The sequence below is a fragment of the Schistocerca serialis genome, chromosome 3 (genome assembly GCF_023864345.2).
Source record: "Schistocerca serialis cubense isolate TAMUIC-IGC-003099 chromosome 3, iqSchSeri2.2, whole genome shotgun sequence".
NCBI classification, from domain to species: Eukaryota; Metazoa; Arthropoda; class Insecta; order Orthoptera; family Acrididae; genus Schistocerca; species Schistocerca serialis.
In genome coordinates this window covers 527828241-527856031 of record NC_064640.1, presented here as the reverse complement: position 1 = coordinate 527856031, position 27791 = coordinate 527828241, and the positions used below count along the sequence as shown (strand labels likewise).

General features: G+C 38.5%; 1 protein-coding gene across 1 annotated transcript in view; it reads right to left on the bottom strand.

The window, feature by feature from the left end:
• LOC126470406 (WD repeat-containing protein 6) overlaps positions 1–27791 on the bottom strand; it is a 320158-nt gene that overhangs the window by 102168 nt on the left and 190199 nt on the right. Inside the window, exons 9-11 of the mRNA XM_050098254.1 lie at positions 27243–27394; positions 23989–24228; positions 17025–17207 (exon numbers count right to left, since the gene is read on the bottom strand). Coding sequence (XP_049954211.1) covers positions 17025–17207; positions 23989–24228; positions 27243–27394 — 575 coding nt within the window. The remainder of the gene's footprint in view (positions 1–17024; positions 17208–23988; positions 24229–27242; positions 27395–27791) is intronic.

The following is a 27791-nucleotide window of genomic DNA, read 5'->3' as shown; positions in this document are numbered from 1 at the left end:
TTTACAATGACTTCCGCTATGTCATTTCCCAACGTAAACTGGCTCTGCCCAGTTGGTAATGAAGGAACGTGATGCTTAATGCTGATTCTGGATTATAACGTCTTTCTCTTGAGGTTACCAGAGGTAAAATAAATCTGTTTGTGCCTCTTAAAAGCAAATGCCTGAACCCACGCATTGCACCTGTGATAGTTCGTTCCACCAGACCATTGTAGCCACATTTCCCAGCCCCTGGAGTGTGCTGTAACGGATGATGTGCTTAGCTTACAAAATTAATCACGGTGGAAAAAATGCGAGTCTATTAAATGGTTAAGTAGAAGCAAGCTTCTGACGTAGAGATTATGCTATTCTCATGTCAGCAGGATGTAAAGACTCTTCTAGGCATCATAGGCTGGATGTGAAGCCATTTTGATTTTTCACAAATTCAGCAAATTTCTTAGTTCGAGAAAATCCACTGTGAAGTGTGAAGTTGCCGGATAATTCGATTATTATTGTTATTATTACTATCATATTAACATCTCTCGTAGTTCGTTAACAGGGACAATAGATGATGGGTAGGAATTCGCGTCTGCTAAACATGTTTGCGTTATGCAATTTAAAGTTGATATTTGCTAACTGATACTGTCTAAAATCGAGGTATATCACTCTCTGTATGCTTAATCAGGAATGACTGTTAGTTTCCGTCAGTAACGAAATCTTTGCTTAGTCTGCATGAGCTGGTTTGAATCCATATGCGGAACAAGGCGGTTCGTCGTGTCATTTGAAGTTCATACATATTCTCAACTAGCTGCTCGTGAATAACTTAAATTTTTAATGTCATTTTGTGTTAAATAATAAGTACGGTATGTTACTTTGAATACGACGAACTTACTACGTGCATTACCAATCTGACGTAATAATGAGAGAGGGAACATTTCAGGTATGTCATTTATTGTAATAAATGTGAGCTTACAAGCCTTAAGGACAGTCTTATCTGTGATAAGGTGTTCCCTGATATTTGTAGTATCGTGGTATTACTTTACATCTTGAGTTATTGCGGTACAGAGCAGTGTTTTCTAGTGGTGACTTGTTGGAACCATTGTCAATAGTCAAACGACTGTACCAAGGATAGATTAGAGGACCTGCTGGACAGCTTTTTTTGAATAGGACAATGTTCCTGTCCAATAATTTTTAGATTAGTTACAATAAGCTTACGCTGCAAGAGAACTCGCTTTTATTTTTCAATATGTAGTCTGTCTGGAGTAGGGTGGAGATAGCAATGTGAAAGTTGCGAGCTGTCAAAGACGATCTTCATACTCCTAATGCGATTAGGACATCGTATACTCTTGACGACGTTTAGCACCTGTGCGGTCAGTCAACCAATTTCGGAATTCATGTTGAGTAATCCTGCTAAATTCCCATAATATTGTCTTTTTATATTGATGAGTAATATGGCTAGTCGTCACGTTCATGTGCCGTCTACAACGCAAATTTAATGTTACTATTCTAGGAACTAACCTGCAATACGTTTTGTATTTCATAATCGGAACTACCTGCATTAACCGTCATCAGAGCAATGTCAGGGAACAGAATGCAGCAGTGCCTTGGTATCTACTTGGGGACCTGCTTGAGTCGTGTTCTAAGGAAAGGGTAGTTGCTGGTTCACATTACATTACACTAGCGAGAAGTACCGACTTTTCCTTTTCTCTGCAAACATCCCGAACTAAATTCAGTAACTAAATGCTAAGAATATATTTGCATTGTGCCCACTCAAAGATCAATAGATATGGATATAGATATAGATTTTTATATTTAAAGCCATTCTCATTCTGCGTTGGAATAAACATTATTCATTATTTGATTGTTCTTGTTACGATTGTTATTGTCATTCTCTCACTCGCAAGAGTTTTCACATTCCTATTTGGTATCGATGCACATGAAGAGTGGCTATGAAAGAAGGGAATACTGAATGTTACGTCATGCAGAATACACTCATTTACTTCTGCTCCTTGTGATCAACGCTACAGGAGAAGTGAGATACATAAAGTTGACAGTGTGAGGACAGACATGCTAGCACAACTCTGCAACTACACAGTGTTACCAGATAAAATGGTGCTGCGGAATCGAAAGTGTAGTACGGACTTTGCCACAGTAGCAGACAGCTGCTAATTTCGGACCATGACCGTGGATTACACTTCGGTCAGTGCTGGTTAGAGTGTTGCAACTATAAATGGAAGGCTTTGTTTGACAGTCTTGTGCTGATGCTGTCTGAATAAATTATGCCATTGGATAAAAAGCGGTTTAGTTTTGAGACCTAACCCACAAGGGGAGAAGGCACAGTGGTCTGCTTCAGGAATTCCAAGCAATAAAACACAAAAAGCAATCCAGGAAGGGTTCGAACAGCTACTTTCATGCAGAGACATGCATTTGGAATCTGTTCATCGTTACGGGGTCAAACAAGAGGGTAACATTACTGAAACAATGATCAGGCTACTTAGTATATAAGAGAGCATACAGATTTCAAGGAGGAAACGTATGAAGACGCAGACTTCCTCGTTATCAATATGTGCGGCATATCTTTCGTGTCAACGAAAGTAATATCCCACTTTAACTCTTCTTACGTCTCAAATGAAATTAATGCCATGAGGAATCGAATATTTGTTGACTGCGTCTCTCCTTCCTTCCATCCGTACCAACATATTTCTTCATTCTCGTGGTAATCATGACATTCTTTTTGTATGCTGCAAAAGATTGCACGTGGACAAATTCGACATCGAGGTGCAAAGCGTTTGGTATCTTACATTATATTCAATTCGAATAAGCTTCAGATGTATTTTTACTTCGTTTGTGTTTTTAGATGATTATGAACGTTACGGAAAATTATCTCACATGCTTTATGTTGAATGAGAAACATTGAATGACCGGTTTTGCTTTCCCTACGTTGAAATGATATAATGTCGGCGTCAACAGCCTTCTTCCACGCCGGAAGCTGAAACTTGTATCATTCTGGATTAATGATAATTGAATGTCGCAAGTGTAGATATAGCCCACAAGGTGACGTCAGAAACCATCAGGGGAGAACGCCGCATAAAAACCAAACGTGCGCGCGCGTCTCCACTCTGAAGGACCGTATCGGAGAATCACGGCAAGCATTTCGCTGAAGAGCTGCCTCGTAAGAGAACCGAGAAATGGCAGCGTCGTAGCAAGTATTTGTCAACACTCTGATAGTGCATTTACTTCCGGGTGTAGGCCGGTGTTACCTCGCTAAATTCACTTGACATTCGTTTTCCACATCGAAGACTCTAACGATAGAATCCACTGTAAGATGAGACACTTAGAAAGTATAATTAATTTCTGGACTCCAAGAACGGCGTTCTTCACATAAGTAACACCTGTTTGTGTGTTTTAAGGTTGCGTTCTGAGGCTCAGGCAACATCGCAGTGACTATAGTCCGTCTGTGGTCGCCAGTGTGTCGTTAGCTCAGAGGTTATTCGTCATATTGTGGCTTTTCTAACGCGGGACATTCTGAATCGGGATACTCCCCTTTCATTATTAGTTCCGGGACGTGACTATTTTCCTCGGACAAAGACCAATGCTGTGAATTGGATTCGCGGACATGCCATTCACTACCTAGTTGGACAAACTGTAGACTCTGTACTCGATTTTTGGACATACCTCAACGACCGTCATTATGTCGTTGTCCGCCACCCAAAATACAGACAATTTTTCTCGAACTTCCTTGGGAGTGCTTTCCACGACCCGCCTCGCAGCTGGAATGTGTTAAGTCAAGAGTGAAGAAGGTTTCCAGTTTGAACCAATGAACATTTCTGAACTACTGAACGGAACACACCAATTTCGAGAAGACGTGACTCAACATATTACCAGCGGGGCGCAGAAGGAGTCTGATCAATTACACAACAAAAATAAACAAAACAAAAATCAAAATAAAAATAAAATTCAGAAAAAGGAAGATTTTGTTTTGTTTGTAATGATAGCCCTAACCTTGAATTCCCATATTTCCCCTGGTATATAGGCAGCTCTTGGGGTAGGTTTAGTCAGGAGCCAACGCCTGAAGTGGACCAGATATTTTCTTTTTGTTATAGGATGAAAAGTGGCGGTGGCACTTAGTTTCTTTTTTTATTGCCATTTTCCTAAGGGGCTTTAAAATAAGAGAGAAAAAAGGGGTAATCGTAAAAAAAAGTAAAAGAAAAAAAGCAAAATTAAAAAAAAAGAGGTTCCCTTGTGCGTTGCAGTGGTCGTACTGTATGACATAGCAGTTCCAATCTCGGTGGAAGCCGCTGACTACAACCTTTTATTTTCCATTTTAATTAATGGAGTTGCAAACGGCTAGTAAAAATTGTTTATACGAAATCTGAAGAATGCCTTTAAACATCAATCTTCTTCCGATTCGACTTGGTAAATTAAGTTAATATCATGGATGTCTGCTTTGCAAATGCCAAGGTGCTTCACTGTAAAATAGATCCTGAAAAGATTCAAAGCAACTGTCAACGATATAAATTTGAGTTTTGTTCGTCATATAGGTCTAACATGTCAGAAGGTTGTTTATGAAGTGCACATGTTGATTAATATAGTTCCCCTCTTCTAAATTTTTGCAATAGCATTTAACTGTAGACGTTTTCTAACACTGGTGTTAGCAATTCCTTTCCGTTCTCTGAAACTTCCAAAACGACAAATTTTTCTGGTCTAATTCTGATGACCTTAACTATCACTTCCGATCAACATTAAATACTTCATGAACCCATACATGGAACTCCAAATGTGCAGTGTTCCTGCACTGCTACAGAGCATACATTGCAAGGTATTCACACAGTTTATCGCATAGAGTTACCATAAGGAATGAAACAAGAACTGTAATACACTTTATACCACAGACGCTCACCTCGGCTTGATGAAAACATCCGAACATTGACCAAAAGTTGCACAAATAATTGAGTTTGAAAGGAAAAGAAACGAGGTATGAAGCATTTATAAATTCATCGAATGTAGCGAGGTGGTTTAATTTCGTCCCAGTCTATAAAATTAATTTCAGGCCATACTCAGCTCTTGCTGATTAATGTAATATAATACCCGCCTACTAATCAGGTCGTCTGTCTCCGTTGCTTTTGAGCGTGAATGGAAATCGTAGAAATTTTCTGTGGAGCAACATTTAATAATAAAGCGTTTTAAATCATCAAAAGCGATGAGCGGGAGCAGGCGCTTTCGATAAAGAACGGGGGAGTGCAGCGCCGCTGCTGTCGCCACGGCCGCTGCCGGTAGCCAGCAAATGGATCCCGGAGCTTTGCCGCATACGGCGTCCAGAGGAGGACAGTCTGCAGGAAATCTGCCGCAAAATCGTTAATGGATAAAATTTTGATATCGGTGTGTCAGAAAGCGAAATAGATTGAATCTGCACTACCATTACATTCACGTCTTCAGCATTCAGACAGAAGAGGCTATAAAAATATTTTATGCCAGCTGCTCTCGATCCACTGATATTACGAACAGAAAGAACGCACGCTACCGCTAGACCACAGGCGTAATCAGCCTAGTGTTCCTCTATCATGGGACAAGTTTTCCTCCAGGAAGTGCCGCAGTCTGCAGTGTTGCCAGATTGTGCAGGTAACCGGACTTAGAGAATTAGCGAGTTGGCCAGTTTTATTGTCCCATGTCGCGATCGGCGCGGACTTAGCCTCTGAAGCGGCCGGCCACCGGTCGAGTTTTATGTCAAAGAGTGTACATGACACCACACATTCCATTGACTCATCCTGCAGAAACTCTAATATTTCATCTGACACTTCTTTCTCATTCTGTGAAATTCCTTGGGTTCCTTTCCGATAAATTGTCAACTTTAGTTGTAGATATGATGCAATGTTTGCTTTGTTTATTATTGCCACATTGTTATGCTTTATATCAACACCACTAACACTGTAGCACTATGTGAGTTATTCATCAACTAAGCAGTTCAGCTACGCTCCATAGCCACATGCTGTGCTCAGCATTGGATACCTCCAGATCCACTCCCTGTTTCCATTAGCACCCAATATTGAGGCTGCAGTGTAGACAATATGTGGGTCATTGAATACCATAAACGTCATTCACATTTTGCGATCCATTTCACACTCAAGGGTTCCTTTTTAAATTCAGTTTAGCTCAGAGCTCAGCCAGGCTAGAGCCTATGTTGCTGCCAGTGATGGTAGCTCCATGTACTAAATTTTGTAGTCGTATACTGTCAGATCACCTACAGATTCAATAAATGTAACTAGGTCCTGGAGAACTGTGGAACAAAAGACTAAGTTGAAGAAACACTTCCCAGCTATTTAATTCCACATTGTACAGGATGTGGAGTGATTACTGAAGAAATTGCAGATTAGATGTTTACCATCTCATTGATGAAGAGGTAACTGGTAAAGAAGGTTAAGGCTTCACATTAGATAGATGAATATATCACTAGACATGGGGCGTAAGCTTGGATTGAGGAAGGGTGTCTTTTTTCTAAAGGAATCAGTCCAACATTTGCCTTATGCAACTGAGGGAAATTGCAAGAAACATAAAATTGGACAGTTTGGTGGGGATTTAAGCCACCCTCTTTCTCAATGAAAGTCCAATGTTGTAACTGCTGCACCATTTTTCCAAGTATAAAAGCTCATTAGACACAGAGCACAAGCTCTGCGTTAAGCAATTTAGGAGACAGCAGTAAGCCTAAATTTGGATGGATTGACATCACTCAGAATCCAGGAAGGACAATTAATGTAACACTCAATTACAGATGAAAGAGTTGATAGCACTGTTGTCACAGATTGCATCTCTGGTTGTCCATGAGAATTAGTGGATTCAACAAACTGATGCACCATTCTATCTTAATAGCAATATCTGTGGGCATCTGAAGAATAGATATGCTCATTGCCACCCGTCTACATCTACATCTACATAGATACTTCACAATCCACCATAAGGTGCGTGACAGACAGTACCCTGTACCACTACTTGTCATTTCCTTTCTTGTTCCACTCGCAAATAGAGCGAGGGAAATATGACTGTCTGTATGCCTCCATATGAGCCCTAATTTCTTGTATCTTGTCTTCATGGTCCTTAAACACAATGTATGTATGTTGGTGGCAGTAGAATTATTCAGCAGTCAGCTTCAAATTCAAGTTCTCTAAACTTTCTCAATAGTGTTCCCAAAAGGAACACCGCCTTCCCTCCAGGGATTCCCATTCAAGTTCCCAAAGCATCTCCATAACACTTACATTTTGTTCAAACCTACCAGTAACAAATCTAACAGCCCTCCTCTGAACTGCATCGATGTCTTCCATCAGTCTGATCTGGTATGGATCCCAAATACTTGAGTGGTACTCAAGAATAAGTCGCACCAGCATTCTACACACAGTCTCCTTTACAGGTGAACCACTCATTTCTAAAATTCTCCCAATAAATGATTTGTCTTCCCTACCACAGTTTTCACATGCTCATTCCACCTCATATCGCTGTGCAACATTATGCCCAGATATTTAAACGACTTGATTGTGTCAAGCTGGACACTAGTAATACTGTATGCAAATATCACAGGTTTGATCTTCCTACTCATCCACATCAACTTACATTCTTCCACATTTAGGGCTAGCTGCCATTTATCACACTAATTGGAAATTCTGTCTAAGTTGTCATGTATCTTCCTACAGTCACTCAACTTTGACACCTTACCATACACCATGGCATCATCAGCAAACAACCACAGATTGCTGCCCACCCTGTCAGCCAAATCATTTATGTATAGAGAGAACAGCAGCAATCCTATCACACTCCTGGGGCACTCCTGACAATACCCTTGTCTCTGATGAGCACTCGCTGTCAAGGACAACACACCACGTTCTATTATTTAAGAATTCTTCAAGCCACTCACATAACTGTGAACTTATTTGATATGCTCGTACCTTTGTTAACAGTCTGCAATGGGGCAGCATGTCAAATGCTTTCTATAAATCTAGAAATATGGTATCTGCCTGTTGCCCTTCATCCATAGTTCTCAGTACATCATGTGAGAAAAGTGCAAGCTAAGTTCCACACGAGTGATGCTTTCTAAAATCATGTTGATTTCTGCACATAAGCTTCTCAGTCTCAAGAAAGTTTATTATATTCGAACATGTTCAAGGATTCTACAGCAAACAGAAGTTAGGGATATTGGTCTGTAATTCTGCAGGTATGTTCTTTTACCTTTATTATGTACTGGAGTCACCTGCACTTTTTTCCAGTCACTTGGGACTTTGTGGTGGGTGAGGGATCCACAATAAATACAATCTAGATAAGGGGCCAATGTCACACAGTACTCTTTTTAAAATTGAACATAGATTCCATTTCGACCTGGTGATTTATTTGTTTTCAAATCTTTAAGTTGCTTCTCTAAGCCATGTATGCTTATTTCTGTATCATCCATACGGAAGTCCGTCCAGTGGTCACATAACCGTACGTTTGTACAATTCTCCTGAGTGAACGATTTTTTGAAAATGAGATTTAAAACTTCAGTTTTCATTTTGCTATCTTAAACTGGCACACCAGACTGGTCAACAAGGGAAGCCTTAGACCCACTTATCAATTTTACATACGATCAGAATTTTCTTGGATTCTCTGCAAGATCTTTTGCTAAGGTGTGACGATGGTAGCTGTATGCTTCGCACATAGATCTTTTCACATAAGAACAAATCTCTAATGACATTTGCATGTCATCATTTGTGCATTCCCTTTTGAACAGAGAGTGCGACAGCCTCTGCTTCCTCAGCATCCTCCAAATTTTGTAATTAAAGCATGGTAGGTCTTTTCCATCCTTTATTCTTACTAGGCACTAACTCTCCACATCATGATTTATAACCTGCTTAAACTTTGCCTGTAATTCTTCTACATCCATTTTACAGGAACTAAGTGATGTCAGTCCCCTGTCTAAGTGAGATGCTAACAACTGCTTATCTGCTCTATCTAGCAGAAACACTCACCCAGCCTTCTTGACTGATTTATTAACTTTTGTAATCACAGTTGCTATAATGACATTATGAATGCTAATCCCCATTTCTATATCAACATTGTTGATAAGATCCACCCTATTTGTAGCTACAAGATCTAAGATATTTCCATTGTATTTGGACTGGCATACTAGCTGCTCAAGACAGTTTCCAGTAAATGTGTTCAAAAGTATTTTGTATGACTGTCTGTCTGTACCCCGCACAATGAATCCATAGACATCCCAGCCTATAATCGGCAGGTTAAAGTTGAAGGCAACTAGTATTGCATGATCTGAGTATTTATGTGTTATTTACCATAAACGTTCTTTGAATGACTAGAATTGTCACAATGGAATCGAGTGGCCAGTAAACACATCCTACAATTAACTTGGTTTCACCTACACTGTTATACGTGACCAGATAACTTCACTGTCGCATTCAACTTCAACCTCAATATAGATAGTATTTTTGTCAACTGCAATGAACACTCTCCTCCTATGGCCTCTAATCTATCTTTCAGATATATGTTCCATGACTCGCTAAATATCTCAGAGCATTCCACTTCGGGTTTCAGCCAGCTCTCAGGCCCAAGAATAATTTGAACGCAAGAACTCTCCTAGAGGGCAGTAAATTTTGGAACTTTATTATGAATGCTTCAACAGTTTACTGATAAAATTATGACAAAGTGTCTTTATTCTGAATCTCAACTGACTTCTCTTGCTGCATATTAACTGGTGAATGTTCATTAGAGCACCTCAAACTACTGCCTAGCCTAAAACAACCCTCACATGCACTCCACAAGTGCTCTGATATCCAAGTAGCTGCTTCCTCTATGAACTGCTCCCCTGACCTATCAAAGGGATACCTACAAATCCCCACATGATAATGCAGGTCCAGAAACTGCAGCAAAGACCATCACAGAGTCAACAAAAGCCTACGGTTGAGACCCTCCACTCACCTCCAAACCAAAGGACCCCCGTCAACTCTGGGAATGATACTGCCAATTGCGAGCTCTGCTTGCACTCCATGGGCAAGGCCAGCAGTCATCACCACCTCCACCAGAAGCATGTACGAACTGAGGATCACCTCAGAACCCATGCGATAGGCGTCACTGGTGTCAACGTGAGCCACAGTTTGCAGACAACTGCAGCTTGCACCAGCAAGGCCACCTCCTCATCTCAGGTGAGGTCTTCCGGCAGACATACTGAGTGTGCATTGGCTTTCTTTCCAGCCCTGAAAGCTATCTGCCTAAGGGGTTCTGTAACATGCCTAACATTGGAGCACCCAATAACCAGTAAACCACTCCCCCCATGTGCCTGCTCAGATCCTGCTGAAGGAGCAGCCACCTGTCCACTAACAGCATGAATGGGCAAGGCCAAGTGGCCAGTTTCCACATTGGCCCTCTGCCTTGACCGACACGAACAAGTTACCACCCACCACTTTTCCTGCTGTCAGGGTGGATCCTCCGCATCATGTGCACTAGAAGGTGCCTCAGAAGCAGAGCCCATGGGTAAATCAAGTGACACCTGAGGCGCCAGATTCTCCACCACTGCTATACCCTGCGGCAGCAGTCAGAAGGTGACTGACTGTAGCCAACAGCATGTTCAGTTGTTCGTGAACTGCAGCCAGCTGCTCCTGTCTCCAAACACAGCCTGTACACATCCTACCCATCCTGGAAAGACTAACTGAATAAGTGAACTATAAAAGCAGACAATTCTAGATATTGACTTGCTAACCTCCTGATGTGTCACCAGTGGATGCTGATGTAGTCGCTCAGTGAGAAACTATTGCACTAAAGACTGAATGAATGTATGGTGATTCGTTCTGCAAGAAATATGTACGAATATCTCGGTTGATACCTAGCGGAATCATAAACGGAAAGTCAGTGAGTGAAAAATATATCACCAAAATAAACTGTGCTCTTAAAGAACAATGTGATTGTCTTGGGGCAGTTTTTATAGACCCAAACAAATTCCTACATGAAAACTCATTAGCAAAGGATGGCTTGCATTTAAATAGACTGGGGTCTGTAACTTTCAGCAGAATGTTTGCAGATGTCTGCAAAATCATTAGAAGCAAGGGAAACTAATATGGCCTGAAGGGGGTGAAAAATCATACACTCTAGCTCGAAAAGAAAAATATAAGCACCATACAAAAAAAGATGATGCTAAAGAATTTGCCTCAGAATACAGCTCACAACATGTAAACCAACAAAAGAAAAAATTACATAAAAGTACTTCATCAAAATATTCAACACTTTGGTAACAAAAAAAAATAGAAGCAGAAGTACTCCTGAGTGAAGTAAGACCAGACATATTATGCATCAGTGAACATGGACTAACTGAAAGTAAAATAGATAATGTTGCAATAAAGGACTACAAACTAGGTAGTTACTTCTGCAGATCTAAAGATAAGGGTGGTGGCGTTTGTATATGTACTAAAACAGGTACTCTCCTAAAGAATGTAAACAGTGAAGCTGCTACATTGCCCATAGCTAGAGAGAAAGACTTTGAAGTTACTTGTATAGTGACAGAGGATTTTAGAGTGTTTTGTGTGTACAGGTCACAATGTGGCAATATTAGCATCTTTCTGAAAAAATTGCTAGCTTATTGAGAATTAATGTGAAGAGAAACCTTATTATATCTGGAGACTTCAACATTGACATTGGAAAAGACACAAAAATAAGACAGGATTTTGAAGAATTGTTAATACAGCATAACATGAAAGTAACAATAACTGCACCAACAAGAGTGACTTTACAATGTGAGACAGTTATTGACAACATAATTACTAATATGTGTAACTATGAGTCACATGTAACTCAGGCAGAAATATCTGATCATCATGGACAACTAATCAGCTTTTGCAGAAGTAATGACACAGTATCAGAACCAAAATGAACAACCAAAGAAATCAGGATCATCAGTGAACAAAATATCAACATCTTTAGAATAACGTTAAGTAAGGAAACTTGGAATGAAACCGTACAGGCCCAGAGTGTAAATGATAAATATGATGCATTTATTTCAACAATTAAATACCATTTTAATGTAGCATTTCCCAAAGTAAAGAGACAAGAAAGGCTGCAAGATCAAACACAGTGGATTACCAGTGAAATACTAGAACAGCAAAGGTAGCTGCAGGATCTGAGATGGATGGGCGAAGCTGAAAACTATAAAATGTTAAAAAAGAAGTATAGAAAAACGGCAAGAGAAGCATAAGCAAGAGCAATTGAGACCACCATAACGAACTCAAAAAACAAGGCAAAGGCAGCTTGGAATGCAATTAATGCTAAAAGAAAGGAAAACAATGGGTCAAACAAAGATGGAGGTATTAGGTCAATTAAAATAGACAACACAGTGGTCACAGATGGTATGGAAATAGCAAACATACTGAATAATAATTATATCAGTGTAGAAGAAAATTTAAAATTGGAAAGAAATAGTCAAAAACAGAAGAGTATTAAGATACCAAAAAGATCAAGCATTACTATGTTCTTAAGACCAGTCATGGAAGATGAACTACAGAAAACCATACAGGAACTGAAGTCCAAGAAATCAGCTGGTGATGATGAAATATCAAATCATATAATAAAGCTGGTAAGTGAGCAGATAATAACATCACTGCTGAACATAGTAAACTGTTCTTTCAGATATGGAATTTTTCCAGAAAAACTGAAGATAACGAAGGTGGTGCCAGTGTACAAGAAAGGGGATAAGGATGACCCCAGCAACTACAGACCAGTTTCACTTATATTATGCTTCTGAAAAATCCTAGAAATGCTTATGTATACCAGATTAGTTAATTATTTGGACAAACATAACATTCTCATACCCTCACAACATGGTTTCAGAAAGACTGAATCTACAGAATCAGCAATTGCCAGTCTAACAGAATACATTTTACAGTCCTTGGATGAAAAATAGGTTGTCTCTGCAATGTTTCTGGATCTTTCAAAAGCATTTGTCACCATTGACCATGAAATGCTGATACAAAAATTAGGCAACTATGGTATTCGAGGGCAACTAGGTGAATGGATAAAATCATACTTGTGCAACTGCAAGCAGTATGTATAATTAGGAAACTCATACCAATCAGAAACCAAACCCATCAGATATGGAGTGCTGCAGGATTCGATAATGGGGCCATTGTTATTTAATGTGTTTGTAAATGATATAGGTGTTGAAAAGGAAGAAAAGAAAATATTGTATGCTGATGACATGACAACACTAAATAGTGACCAAAATATGGAACAGCTTGAGAGAGGAGCATACATATCTGCAAATGTCACAGCTCAATGTCTGTTTGAAAATGAACTGGTTATAGATCTAAAAATGACTATGTATGCAGTGTTTAAAAACAAGGAGAAGGCTGTAGACATGGATTTAGAGGTTGATGGAACAAGGCTGGAAGAAGTAGAATCTGCTAGATTCTTAGGTATTCTTGTGGATAATGAACTGAAATGGAAAAAAAACACATTAATAATGTCTGTAAGAAACTGAGCTCTTTCATACTCTTAATGATGCAGCTATCGCAGTATTCAGACAAGAACCTTCTGTGTACAGTGTACCATGGACTTTTCGAACAATACTTACAGTATGGAGTGACTGTGTGGGTAAACTCAAACAAACAAGAGACAAAACAAGTGTTCACATTACAAAAAAAAGCAATTAGGACCATTTTAAGAAGGAAGACCTCTGAAATGTGCAGAAACTGTTTCAAGAAGTTAAGTATCTTAACTTTTTCATCATTTTATATATACAAAACAATAATGTACATCACAAAAGGTAGTGAGGACTAGATTACAAATGCTAGTGTACACACCCACAATACAAGAAGGAAGAATGAAGTATGGAGCATACCCCACCGACTGGCAATGCTAGAAAAAGGACCCCAGTACTCTGGTATCAGACTACTAAGAAGTCTGCCTAAAAACCTGCAAGGTAGTGTACTTGATAATGACTTCCCAAAGAAACTTAAAGATTATCTCAGTGAAAAAGAGTTTTATAGTGTTGCAGAATACTTATGCCTTTAAATTTGTATATATTGTTATTCATTATCAATGATGTAAAAATGTAAGCTAAAGGGATAGAAAAATAAGTGATAATGAATGTTTGAGATGTCCTATATTACACGTACATTTACTGTACACAATGTAATCTTACAGGATCAAATCAATTCAATGTGAGATTAAACCTCTTAAACAGAGAAATGTGCACGAAATTTAATAGATGTACTATGTGGAAAACACAGTTAAGGATAAACACTTTACACTCTGTAGGTGCTCTTGTATCACAGCCATTAGCTGTATCCTGACTGGTTGGTTTACTGAACGAATGGACTGTTGCTTTCAGAACAAAACAAATGAGCAACTGATGCACTAGAGACTGAATGAATTTACGCTTACAAAAATGCTAGAGTAATCCTCTTAAACAGAGAAACACACATAAAATTTAATAAATATACTGCATGGAAGACACAGAAAAGGATAAACACTTAACTTGCTACTCTGTAGATGTACTCATATCACAGCCAAGAGCTGGAGCCTGTCTATGCTCAGTGCTCTCTGTATAGCTTGCTTGACTACTGATACAAAGAATATTGTGTGTTGTGTTCTGATAGCTCAGTGAATAAAGGCACTGCACTCAAACAACAGACTTCCAGATTCCAGTCCCAGTCGCCCACACAGTTTAAGTCAGATAGAAAGTTCCACATTAGTACATACTTCACTACAAAATGAAAAATTCATTTAAGAAACAAGCCTGGACCTCAGTTACATCATTTCTCCATGGTATCCTTTATTCTGGGAGTACTAAACCAGAAAAAGAGGTTCTAGGAAGAGAATATATATCACAGTCAGAAATTGGTCAGAAGGGAACAACTGTGACACCCGAGTACTTACTTACTTGTCTTCCATTCTCTTGGAGCTGAGTTTGAGGCACATCTGTGGTATAAATTTTGCTATTTTATTCTTCTAAGGTTGTTTCATTCACATGCACTTTATGTATGTAGTTGGTATGTCTTCCCCAAAACTGATCAAACTCTTTCTAGCATCATCCCCATGAATTGTATGGTTTGTATTTGTTTGATCAGAAAGCTTTTTTGACCACAGGAAATCATTAGGCATTACCACTTGCCCAATGAAAGTAAAAGTAAACCTACATTTTGTGTCAAGTTCCGTAGTACAGCACACTGTCTATAACTGTGAAAATGATAATGCAGCCAGTGCACACTATTCAGTCTGTCTAAATGCCTCAAAGAGTCATTTCAAGTGTAGAACATGCTCCCCTTGCTATTATATAACAAGAAGCATTGACAGCATGAGAAGTTTCCTCTTAAACTGGTGTACGAGGCATCTGGAAGGACTGTGTCAAACCAGATAGCATGCAGCTGTCTGCAAACAATCTATTTGGCCTCTAATAACCCATTACAAGCAAAGTACAAACCTTCCAGTACAATAGTGTGAGAAGAAATTGAGTGAGGGAACACCTGAGATAGGGGGAACACCTGAGATAGAACCTGGATCAATGGCATCAGGTTCCCTTCACCACTGAGTACAGGATTTGTTGATGCTTGACACTCATCATAGAAGAGTGTGGTGCCAGTCAGTTACAAAAACGTGCATCAGGCATGCAGTCACACTGATTAAGCAGGGAAGACGGTCAGTCATTTTTTGGGTCGATATACTGTACAACTGTCTGACACCTCTTTTTGCTATTGAGGGGAATTTGAAAGCTGTGCAACAGGAGGACAGGATACTCAAATCTACTATCCAACTCTATGGTCAATATTTCAGCAACAGTTTCACCTTTCAAAATGATACTGCAAGATAACACTGCACCCACCTTGTGAACACCCGTCTGAGAAGCAGGAATCGACTGAATGGAATGGCCTATGGTGGTTGCTGCCTTGAACCCAACTGAGCATGCTTAGGAACAGTTAAAACTTGCAGTGTGTTACTGCATGAACCCTCCTATCTCATTGAATGACCTCAGGAAGGCCACTGCAAGATGTGGTATAGGCTCAAGCAACTACTTCTTGACTGCCCTGTAGATGGTGTGTCGAAAAGTGTCTGAGCATATTATAAAATGCAAGATGTGGTATATGCTCAAGCAACTACTTCTTGACTGCCCTGTAGATGGTGTGTCGAAAAGTGTCTGAGCATATTATAAAATACAGGGTGGGTTGGGTTGGGTTGGGTTGTTTTGGGGGAGGAGACCAAACAGCAAGGTCATTGGTCTCATCAGATTAGGGAAGGATGGGGAAGGAAGTCAGCCATGCCCTTTCAAAGGAACCATTTCGGCATTTGCCTGGAACGATTTAGGGAAATTACAGAAAGCCTAAATAGGGATGGCTGGACACAGGATTGAACCGTCATCCTCCTGAATGCAAGTCCAGTGTGCTAGCCACTGCGCTACCTTGCTTGGTAAATACAGGGTGGAAACAGTACTGAGTGGACAGCATTCCTTTTCATCATTGTTTTGTTTTTATTTCAAAATAAAGTTAGTTTTTAGCTTCATAAGATTCATTCTTTCATTTCTTCCTCCTGTTTGATTTAAGTCCACACACGTTAGAAGACATACAGATGAAGTAAAGCTTTTTGTGAGCAGTCTGAGACAACATGACAACACTTTCATCAGATTAAGCAAATGTTTGTGCTGTACACTTACAGTACCAGTAAGAGGTAAGTGTGCCCATACCCGGAGGCAAGGGGTGTGAGTGGGAGGGGATGGGGGTGCCCCCCACCCCTTCCCCAGTGTAGTCAGGTGTTTTTCTTTCAAGAAAATTATTTAAAAGTTGAAATTACGTAGGTCTTTAATAGATTCAAAACTGGGACTTTTTTATGGCTATTTGCAAATTGCCATTCGTCCTTCAAAATATTAAAAATATTCCATACACCTAGGGCTAGTCCCCCCAACCCACTTTACCACTACAAACTGTTGTATGGATGAGCTTGATAACATGTCACAATAATTTAAATTAAAAGTTTATGTTGCAAGCTACAACGCAGTCAAAGTAACCAAAATTTTTATTTCACATTTATTTTTAACTGCTTACCTGCAAATGTGGTCGTGTTAAATCAACTAAGCTCCATATGCATCTGTGTACAACATTATCTTTCAGATATAGAAAAGTGAAAATATCTTCATTAACTGCACAGTCCCATGCTCTATGACCACCTCCACATTGAACTTCTAGGAGTATTTGTTTTTCTTCATGGCTCCAAACAATAAACTTCACCTATAAATAAAAAATTGCAAGATTATTACACAACAATGCACAAAATGATAAACAAGGCATACTATAGCATCAGGAAGGAGATTTTTTTATGACTGCCACTACACTTCAGTAACCTATTTTCCATGACAGCCTCACATGTACACATCCCTTCAAAATGATCTGTCATGCTGTTTAAATGATATAATCTAACCAGTCATGAAATTAATCATCGAGCTCATAAAATTTGGCAACTTCAGCCTTCACAGTCACTATGGAAGAGGTTGGAAGTGGGAGCAGCAAAGGTGAAGGGGTAGGGCAGAAATGTTTTCAGAATGCAGATTAATATTCAGTGTGTCCATGCTGATGGTACAGTGTGATACTTTCTCATTCAGCATGTGTAGCTTAGGTTGGAAGGCTGAAGTGACAGAGTGGCAAAAAGGAGTGTATAGTATACTGCCCTGCATAGACATTTTAGTAGACATTTTAGCCTAAAATGAATCCAGGACAGAACTGTGGCCTTCTGATGGTTATGACAGAATGCAACTGTCAACTTCTGTCTCCTATCTTGGAAAAAAAATCTCTCTACTATGAGTAGAATATGACTGCGAGAAATCCACATCTATCGCTTTCAAAATGAAGACTCCAAAGTACATTGCAGATCTGAACTACATTTGCACATTTGAGTGTAACCTGCTCCTTCCTGTCCTTGACTGGAAAGTGTTATAGTGGGTGTAAGTTCACCAGCAAAGAATCATGGGAATGTAAAAAATGTCCAAAAGGCTTAGCTCCATCTACCATTATGAGATTCTTGCATCTATGACCTAAATTAGTGATTCCTTGGCACAGGAATTCCACAAAAAATTGGCAGTACCTAAAACAGTACGCTAAATTACAGGAGCAGCACTCATACAATCCAACTGAACTGTTGTAGCAGCAATGACTATACGTTAATGAGATCTACATCTGAAATCTTGAAAAGTCAACAGCATAGGATGCCACAACTGTTATCAAGTCTCAACAGTCAGATGAAAGTGAATATTTTTTCCCTTGTCAACTTTTCGACACCTAGCAATAAATGAAATGTGTTCTGTGGAAAATGATAGTTTTAGATGGGATTACAAAACAAGTCAAGTAATATGTTCTAGTTTTCAAAATTCACTGCCCATTGAGAGCATTCTCTCATGATCTTTCATTTGCAATGGTGAATTTCAGTGAGCTTCATAATGCTGAGACTACATATTCTTGAACTACAGGATGATTCCACGTAGAATCGGCAATCAGACCCAACATCTGAGCAGTAGTTGGACAAAGAATGTTTGGTCATCTACCGGTTATCATTTGAAAGAAATTATGAAATAAAGATACATCCCTGAAGATGTGGCTCTAATGCCACGAAACTAATTGAATCATAAATAAAGATTTAGCATACAGCTGAAGTGGTCTTTTTCATCTGGGTAAAACAGCAGTCAGTACCTCATTTCTCCATGATTGAGATTTGATGCTTTGTGACACAGGCTCCATGAGACACCGACAACATAATTCATTACCAATCAACCACCATGCACAAATACTTCAGAATGATCAAAGTTTGGCCCAAGACATGCACATCTCATTCAAAAACGTCCCAAATGTGTTTAGTAGAATTGAGATTAGGAGAAGTATTTCTCAAAAAATCCTGGCACTATGTGGGGATGATACAGTTTTGCATTGAGGGTGCACATTGCCCGCAGTGTACTGTAAATAAACAAACAGATGTAAATACATGGAAGTATCTTCACATATTGTTTGTCAGAGAGAGAGAGAGAGAAAAGCAAACCTATCAAATTACCCATTTCATTCCCTCACATAAGAGTTGCTCCACCACATGCCTGAACAATAACTTTTTGTGAAGCATGATATATAACCTAATATGGATTTCAGTTTATTTGTACCCTGTCATTTTTGAGTTCAGGTGACTTTGTTCCACAATTTTAGAGTCTAATGATGATGTTCCAGTGCCCACATTAACCTCTGCAGCCTTGTGATGTTTGGTGAGCAGCAGTAAATGTGTAGGGTGGTAATGTTTGTACCGCACATCGAGGTAGTAGTTTTGAATGGTTGTCTGCTCAACACTTTTTGTTGACAGTCCTAGAATTCAGAGTGATTTGCTACACATCTGCTTTTATAACTTACGGCTGTGTGTTTTTAATCATCGCAGCTGATTAAAAAGCTGTTTTCTCTAAATCAAGGTACTCACAGTAAATACTTGACACAGTGGCACCTGCAAAACCTTGCAGTTAAGTGAACAAGGTAGTTGAATTACATTTACCACATTAATATATGATGTATTAAAACTGACACATTTCTGAGGTAAAAGCATCCATATTCAGACACAAACCAAACTAAGAATCAGATCATGAACAAACAAAAGCAAAAATCACTTCATGTGGTAGCCTTTGTGTCGGGCACAATTTCCATTACGATCATACAATATGTTGAACTGTGCAGCATCCCTAGCACTTGTCACAGCTTCCAGCAACTTGTATTCCAGCTTGTCTGACATACCAGGACTGACGCATATACCACATGTGAACATCTGTCGTTCAGCTGAGCCACTTTATGTAATCCCAAATTGCATAGTCGACAATCCCCCCTTCCCCTCCTGCCCAATTTTGTACACACTTGATTTTTTGTATTAATTTGTTTCACATTCCAGGTATGCTGTAACTTATACCCCAGCATGTTACCCATTTTGAAAAAAATTTTAATCTTACATGGTTCGAGAATATTTGCTTCCTTTTCTAAAATGAGATTACAAATAAAGCATATACAAGGTTATTCATAATTAGCTCTAGGTTCCAGAAGATGACTATGTAAAAACTACAAGCCATACACCAAATAGATATATATCAAAGGACAGAGCATCTCTCCAAGTTTTTAACTCACATGACAGGTGCTCAATATGGGCACCATTTGTGACATGGCAAACATGAATATGACAGTCAGATTCTTGTCATACACATATCAACATGTCATGGCCAGTATCATTTATGTCAGGTGACTTAAGAAGCCACTGAAGAAAAGTAATGATGGGAAGCTCATCCAAATCCATCACTTAGGCAGAATAACAGTGAGGTAATCACATATGCTTGAAAGTATGGTGAAGAACCATCTTGTTGCAAAATGAAGTCTCCACTGTCTTGCTGTAATTGGGGCATAAGTCATTGCTGTTACATGTCCAGGTACACAAAACCAATCACGCTTTTCTCCGCAAAGAAAAATGGTGCATACATTTTTGAAGAGGACATGGCACAAAAGATGTTACCATTAGGTGAATTACAAATATGTTCCACAATCTCCCGTCGAGTCATTGCAAAAGTCAGCACATTAAACAATTGCATCCCATATGGTTTTACACACAGACGTTTGCGCAGAATGTATCTGAGAGTTCACTGCAGATATGCAGTTGCCTGCTCGAACATGTCACTATTTCTTCGGGCTCCTGACAAATGATTTCCACACACATTCTACTTCCTATGCTGATAGTACCAGCTGATTTGTTCTGTTTCTGCCACATAAGCAGACTACTCAAGAATATGTCACACCAGTGTTCTATACGCAGACTCCTTTACAGGTGAACCACTCATTTCTAAAATTCTCCCAATAAACGATTTGTCTTCCCTACCACAGTTTTCACATGCCCATTCCATCTCATATCACTGAGCAACATTATGCCCAGATATTGAAACGATTTGATTGTGTCAAGCTGGACACTAGTAATACTGTATGCAAACATTACAGGTTTTATCTTCCTACTCATCCACACCAACTTATATTTTTCCACATTTAGGGCTAGCTGCCATTCCTCACACTAACTGGAAATTCTGTCTAAGTTGTCATGTATCTTCCTACAGTCACTCAACTTTGACACCTTACCATACACCATGGCATCATCAGCAAACAACCACAGACTGCTGCCCACACAGTCAGCCAAATCATGTATGTATATAGAGAACAACAGCAGTCCTATCACACTCCTGGGGCACTCCTGACGATACCCTTGTCTCTGATGAACACTCACTGTCTTGGAATCTGCCTGTTGCCCCTCATCCAGTACATCATGCGAGAAAAGGCCAAGCTGAGTTTTACACGAGTGATACTTTCTAAAATCATGCTGGTTTCTGCACATGCATGTAAGCTTCTCAGTCTCAAGAAAGTTTATTATATTCGAATGGAGAGTATGTTCAAGGATTCTGCAGCAAAAAGAGAAGTTAAGGATGTTGGTCTGTAATTTTGTGCATCCGTTCTCTTACCCTGCTTGTACACTGAAATCACCTGTGATTTTTTCCAGGCACTTGGGACTTTGCACTGGGTGATAAATTCACAAAAAATGAAAGCTAGGTACAGGGCCAATGCCATAGAGTACTCTTAGTAAAATTGAACTGGGACTCCATCTGGACCTGATGATTTGCTTGCTTTCAAATCTTTCAGTTGTTTCTCTATGCCAGGTATGCTTATTACTAAGTCATCCAAATGGGAGTCTGTCTGATGGTCAAATGACTGTATGATTCTCCTGTGTGAACAATTTCTTGAACGTGAAATTTAAAACTTCACATTTTGTTTTGCTATCTTCAACTGCCACACCACACTGGTCACAAGGGATGGGATGGAATGGAAACTTTAGACCCACTTAGTGACTTTTCCTCCCAGTCCCATTCATCCCTCTCCCACATCCTTCCTTCCTACCCCCCCCCCCCCCCCCCACACACACACACAAATGATGAATAAGATCAATGTTTGGAATGTATATGACTGACATGTTTTTTTCATCTTAATTACAGAAACTGTAATATAAAAAACTCAGTCAATGGTGAAAATATACAGTGGAGGTCATTACTCTGGCATAACCTAATTTCCAAATGATTGTCATTAAACCCTTCCTTAGTATCAAGTTTAGGAAAGTGTGTCTGTGAGGGACACGTATTTAGTGCCATTCTAAATGGGATTCAAAACTGTACTCTGAAAATAGTGAAAGCAATACTAACAATCAGAAATTTTAACAGTATCACTTTTCTTAGCTACTGGTTAATAACAGCAACATAAATTACAGCAACAAAAATTAGCACTTCAGTTCCACAGTATATGCAATACACAAAATAGAAATGAAATGCTTAGGTCCAAGAATAACTGTCAATACATGTGTGAAATGATTCCTTTTAAATTCACATTCTGTGAAAAAGAGATATGGAGTAAAACTACAAAAAAAAAATCTGGACAATAGGGCAAAATGTTTAAACATATAGTCAATTTTATACTACATTTATTTCTGCATTAAGTAATGCTTGAGTTCTATCATGACTGGTGTGCCTACCACAGCCTGTCTTTACAATAATTTCTCTTTTTCCATTAAACTTATGGTGTGGTTTATAAAACTATGAACCACTCTACCACAAAGGATGAATGGATAAAAAAACAGAAAATGTATTTATGCCACTAAATAAATGGTACAATTGTGTCACTTTCCTCTGTTGTCTGAAGTTCATGCCAAGCACTTATACTGAGGAAACAGCTGTTTTGCTTTTCATAGAACTCCACTCAGGGCTCAGCTAGTTTTGCAAGGAAATCTTTGATAGTTTACTTTTCTCAAATGACTGAGACACAATACAATCTTTGAAGTGTACAAAGCGATGACAGTTTTACTGAAGTCAGGCTTATAAAGTATGTGCTCAAAATTGTCTCATTGGGACTTGTCAGTATTCTCACTTCATGCTTTTTACAATTAAAGAAAACAATTCAATGTATCTGTATTTCTGATAATAAAACTTTAATGTCACATCACTGTTCTGGAGTATTACACTATGAGTGTGAAATATGTTATTTGTTATAGGCTCCATGAAATCCATGATGTGATTATCCTTTTGGCCGCCGTGTTCTGCTGTCATGTTCTTCTCCTGAAATGAAGTTCTCTTTCCCCATTTTGGATTAACTGGAATGAAATCACTCAAGTAACCGTTGTCAGGAGTTACCATTGATGTACTATCCCACTTTTCATCACCAATGAAAAAAAAGACCTTTCATAGCACTCTGTGAAAATGGTATAAGAAACATGGGCACTTGCGAACCTGGAAATACTCCTTATAGCAACTACACACATTGTCTTATTTTACATTCTTAAGTAAAGTACTGAAATACAGTATTTCATCAGTGCCGTGAATAGTTCTTTATAACAGTAAACATTTTGGAGCCTAACATCTGCAGCACAACATATTTCTCCAGTATTACATGAAACAAAAGTAGTGATAAGTCTACTACTTTGCATTTTTGGGTTCTGTAGCTCCCCCCCCCCCCCCCCTTATTTTCAGTGTCTTTCAACAATATGTTGCTCAATGACATGCAAAATTCTACAAAAGTCTTCTAGCAAAAGTCAACACTATTATCTGAAGATGAGCAAGTGCTTAAAAACAACATTGCAAAGTTTACATACATCAACAAACACAACACTCCACCACTGCAGCAGTACACATGATACATGTTAATATCACTGCAGCTTTTTATATAAAGACACTTCAATCACAAAATAACACTTTGTTTTAGTTTTGTATGCTTTAACAATAATACCATGATTTGCAACTTTGTTTAAGATTAATCACAACAAAAAAGCTGCAAATCTCTCATACTGTCTTATTTTGATAAAAAAAAATTTTTTTTTGTATAAGCTCAATCACCAAGATACAAAACATGTATGAAAATAAATGGACACAGAAGACAGAAAGACAAATTTTGCTCTGAAAGACTGAATTTTAAAAAAAAAGACAGTACTTACATCAACAAAACCTGCAATAAGGATTCCACCATTTGCAATAAGAATTCTTGCAGGCCATTCCATAGGTAGCCTACAGACAGAAACCTCATGTAATGTTTTATTTGCTACAGTAAACCAGCAGAGCATACCATCACGTCCAACTGAAATTATTTCAGATTTCAGGCTCATTATAAATGTGACACTTTCTTTTCCGTGCTGGTGCTTTGTATGCAGTTTATCCAACATTACTGTCCCATTGTTCTGGAACAATTAATTACTGATATGAATGTGTAACCAAGATCACAAAATTTATCACAAATAAGCAAATTAATTCAGAAATGGAAATTCTTATGGGACAATAAATCATTCCTGAAAATTTTCCTTTCCTTTAAGCACAGAGTCACAAATGATTTGAAATAAAACATTTAATCATATTACATGCCAATGTGTAAACCTTCACAGATAAAGTAGCAATGTATCCCTTTTGCTGACTGCTATCTACTACGTAGAATCATACATGTTGCAAGTGGCAAAAGTTGCACAGATTCCAGTGAACCTAAGGAATATACACATGCCAGTTATTAAGATTTACAGACTATGGTGGAAGCATTTAATTGCAGCTACTTCTGCACCAGTTATTCTACCCCCACCCCCCACCCCCCCCCACCCCCCACCCACACTGTCCATCCAATACTGAAAACAGCAGTCAGATACCTAATGAAATTAAAGCCAATGACACTGTAATTACCTGCATTCAGTTATAGGATCTCTCTTCAGTACACATATTCTCTCACATTGCAGTTTTCTTTATTCATGTTGTTATTTCTAATGTTATATTATTACATTTTACTTTCTTAACTGCCATTATTAATGTCTTACTCTTAATTGAAAATATTCATGCATGCATTCATTTTTTAATTTCCTTTCTTCTTTGCTTCTATCCCACTCCTCTTGTCTCCAAATCTCACAATCACATCTGCCTCTTTGTTTACAATCAGTATATTTCTGCTTATCCTAACTGGCTCACATGAGGTCAAAATGTGATGTGATGCCATTTCCATTATTTATTTGCCTTTTTATACATCCACTTGACAGTTCTCTTTATCTGAGATTACTTTATCACATATCCAGAACAGCAGATATCTAAGATGTTACAGAACTAAATGATAAGAACTCATGCCATCCATATAAACATAAAATTGTATTTTTTTTTATACAGTGCATAGGGCTAATACCACCCCCTTAAATCTTGAGGACAAAGATGAACACTTAGACAAAAATGATCGGTTATGATGCAGGTTTAAAAGATATGATTAATGCCATGGCAAGACATAGAAAATACCAAAACAAGATAAATTTACAGCAATATAATAGAGTGATGCCATATTGAGGAATCATCTCATATGGACTGGTGAAACTATTTGATATACATTTCATATAAGGACTACAAAGATAAGAGTGTGAAATTAGTGCTTATATGGTGGCATACAGACAGTCGTTTTTCCCTCCCTCTATTTGCAAGTGGAGTAGTAAAGGAAATGACTAGTAGTGGTACAGGGTACCCTCTGGCAAGCACTGTATGGTGTCTTGCAGGATGTGTATGTGGATCTAGGTTTATAAGTTAAAAAGCATTTTGGCAGATAAACTGGAGCAAAGCTAGAACATAAAATTGGTAATGGTGCAAATTGGATGGGGTAAGTAGGACTATATGAAATGAAATATCAATACTGTGAGATGAAGTATATGGGTGAGAAGGGAAGAAACTTTAAAATAAGGTTCAAAGTACATAATAGTAAAGGGAATGGTTCATCAGCAGTAGCAAAGAATGAAGAGCACTCTTTATTAAGCAAGTGTATTGTTTGTTTGCACTGATGTATACAGAATAAGGCATTGCAATCCTTGGTAGGTAAATGGCATTGGAATTTTGTTTGCCAGTAAACAGAGTTACATAATAGTGTTAAGTGCTACAAGTATTGAAGAACATTGTGTGGTAAATATAATGAAAATCATATAAACCACACATTGAGATAACTGGTACATCATAATCTCCATACTAATATTATCATACTGTTGTACCATTGCTTCACAACAGAAAAAGTGTCAGTATGATTCCTTGAAATACGTCACACACAGTTTCCCACCCATCCTCATTCAATCTGGACTGTACTCTATCTCTAATGGCCTCACTATGATTGGCTTTAAAATCTTACATTATTTATCTTCCTTCTATGAGAGACTGGTGTGCTATTAGGTATTATATAAAATTAATGACAAGTAGTTCCATTTATGAAAAGGGAAACTGAAGACGCAGGCAACTCTCCACGCAAAGCATAACACATTTCAATTTACAAATATGTTGTTGCTATGATGGTGCAAAAATCTGATACCTTTGTCAATCTGTGTCATGTGCCTTACCACTCTTCTGCTCACAGGACATAAAATGTACAGAATTACTGTATCGAGGGACTATATCAACAACAGACTTGTAGGCTTAGGATCGTTAGGTATAAAAATGTACCAAAAGGTGTAAAAAAAGATGTGAGACTTCTGGTAGAAACAAGGAGGCACAAAGTGCCAATTCCAAACGCAAAAAAAAAAAAAAAAAAAAAAAAAAAAAAAAAAAAAAAAAAAAAAAAAAAAATAAAAATAAAAATTGAACTCTTACATTAGTTATTAAGTCACAAATCTCCCAAAAGAATTCATTCAAAGCCTTTAAGATTGAAAAAAATGATACTTTCTGTGCCATATTAACTGCTTCATTTTTAAAGAAAACTGCTCCTTATGTACCTCGTGCACATCACATTTCTTATCACTCATAGTCTGCACTGAAACAAGACTGTTGTGTTTCTGTTATATTTCCATCTAACCAACGTGATGAACAAATGTGTGTACAAACAAAGTCCACATAAACTATGGAAAGTTTTTATTTTTTAACCTGATGTATGATCCATTCTGGCACCATGGGCAATAGGGTTGTGTTCCAACTTCAGATTTTTCCTGCTGTAATGAGTTCATTCATGAAACGGTTTCCCCTTCATTGTTTGCTACCTTGTATGGACTCCACCAAAAATTAGGGTGATATACTTATATCCGCATCATAATCATGATGAAGCCCTCATTTATGTGCAAAAAAGCTTCAGGCATTACTTTCATGAATAAGAAATCTTGGGCCTAAACATGTTTGATGAATACATACTGGGATCAAGGGGTGGCTCAAAGATGTAATTTACAATGTAAACTTTTGCTGAGTTGGCTGGCATGAAGATAACACTTACATCATCAGTGGTTATTAAACCATAAACATGAATGTTTCCTGTCCTGTCACCAAATAACAGATGACTGTCATGAATCACAGCTGTCATAACAGATGACCTTTTCTTAGTTGGTAAGCTGAACTTCTGAAGACAGGTAAGAGAGTGACATTCATCTGTAACAGAAAATAAAGCAATATGCAGTGACTGGAAATATGGTAGATACCACTGACAAGTACAGAAAATAAGTAATTTTTATGTGGTCCCAGGTAATCAACTTTCTTTCATCAAATAAAAATTTATCACTTGATTACATGATGGTGTGTTTTGAAAAATGTGGAATATATTTATTACCAGTCACAGCTCTTCATAGTACATACATTACGCGATCAAAAGTATTCGGACAATCCCAAAGACATACTTTTTCATATTATGTGCATTGCACTGCCACCTACTACCAGGTACTCCACATCAGCGACCTCAGTAGTTATTAGGCATCGTGAGAGAGCAGAATGGGGCACATCGTGGAACTCATGGGCTTCGAATGTGGTCAGGTGATTGGCTGTCACTTGT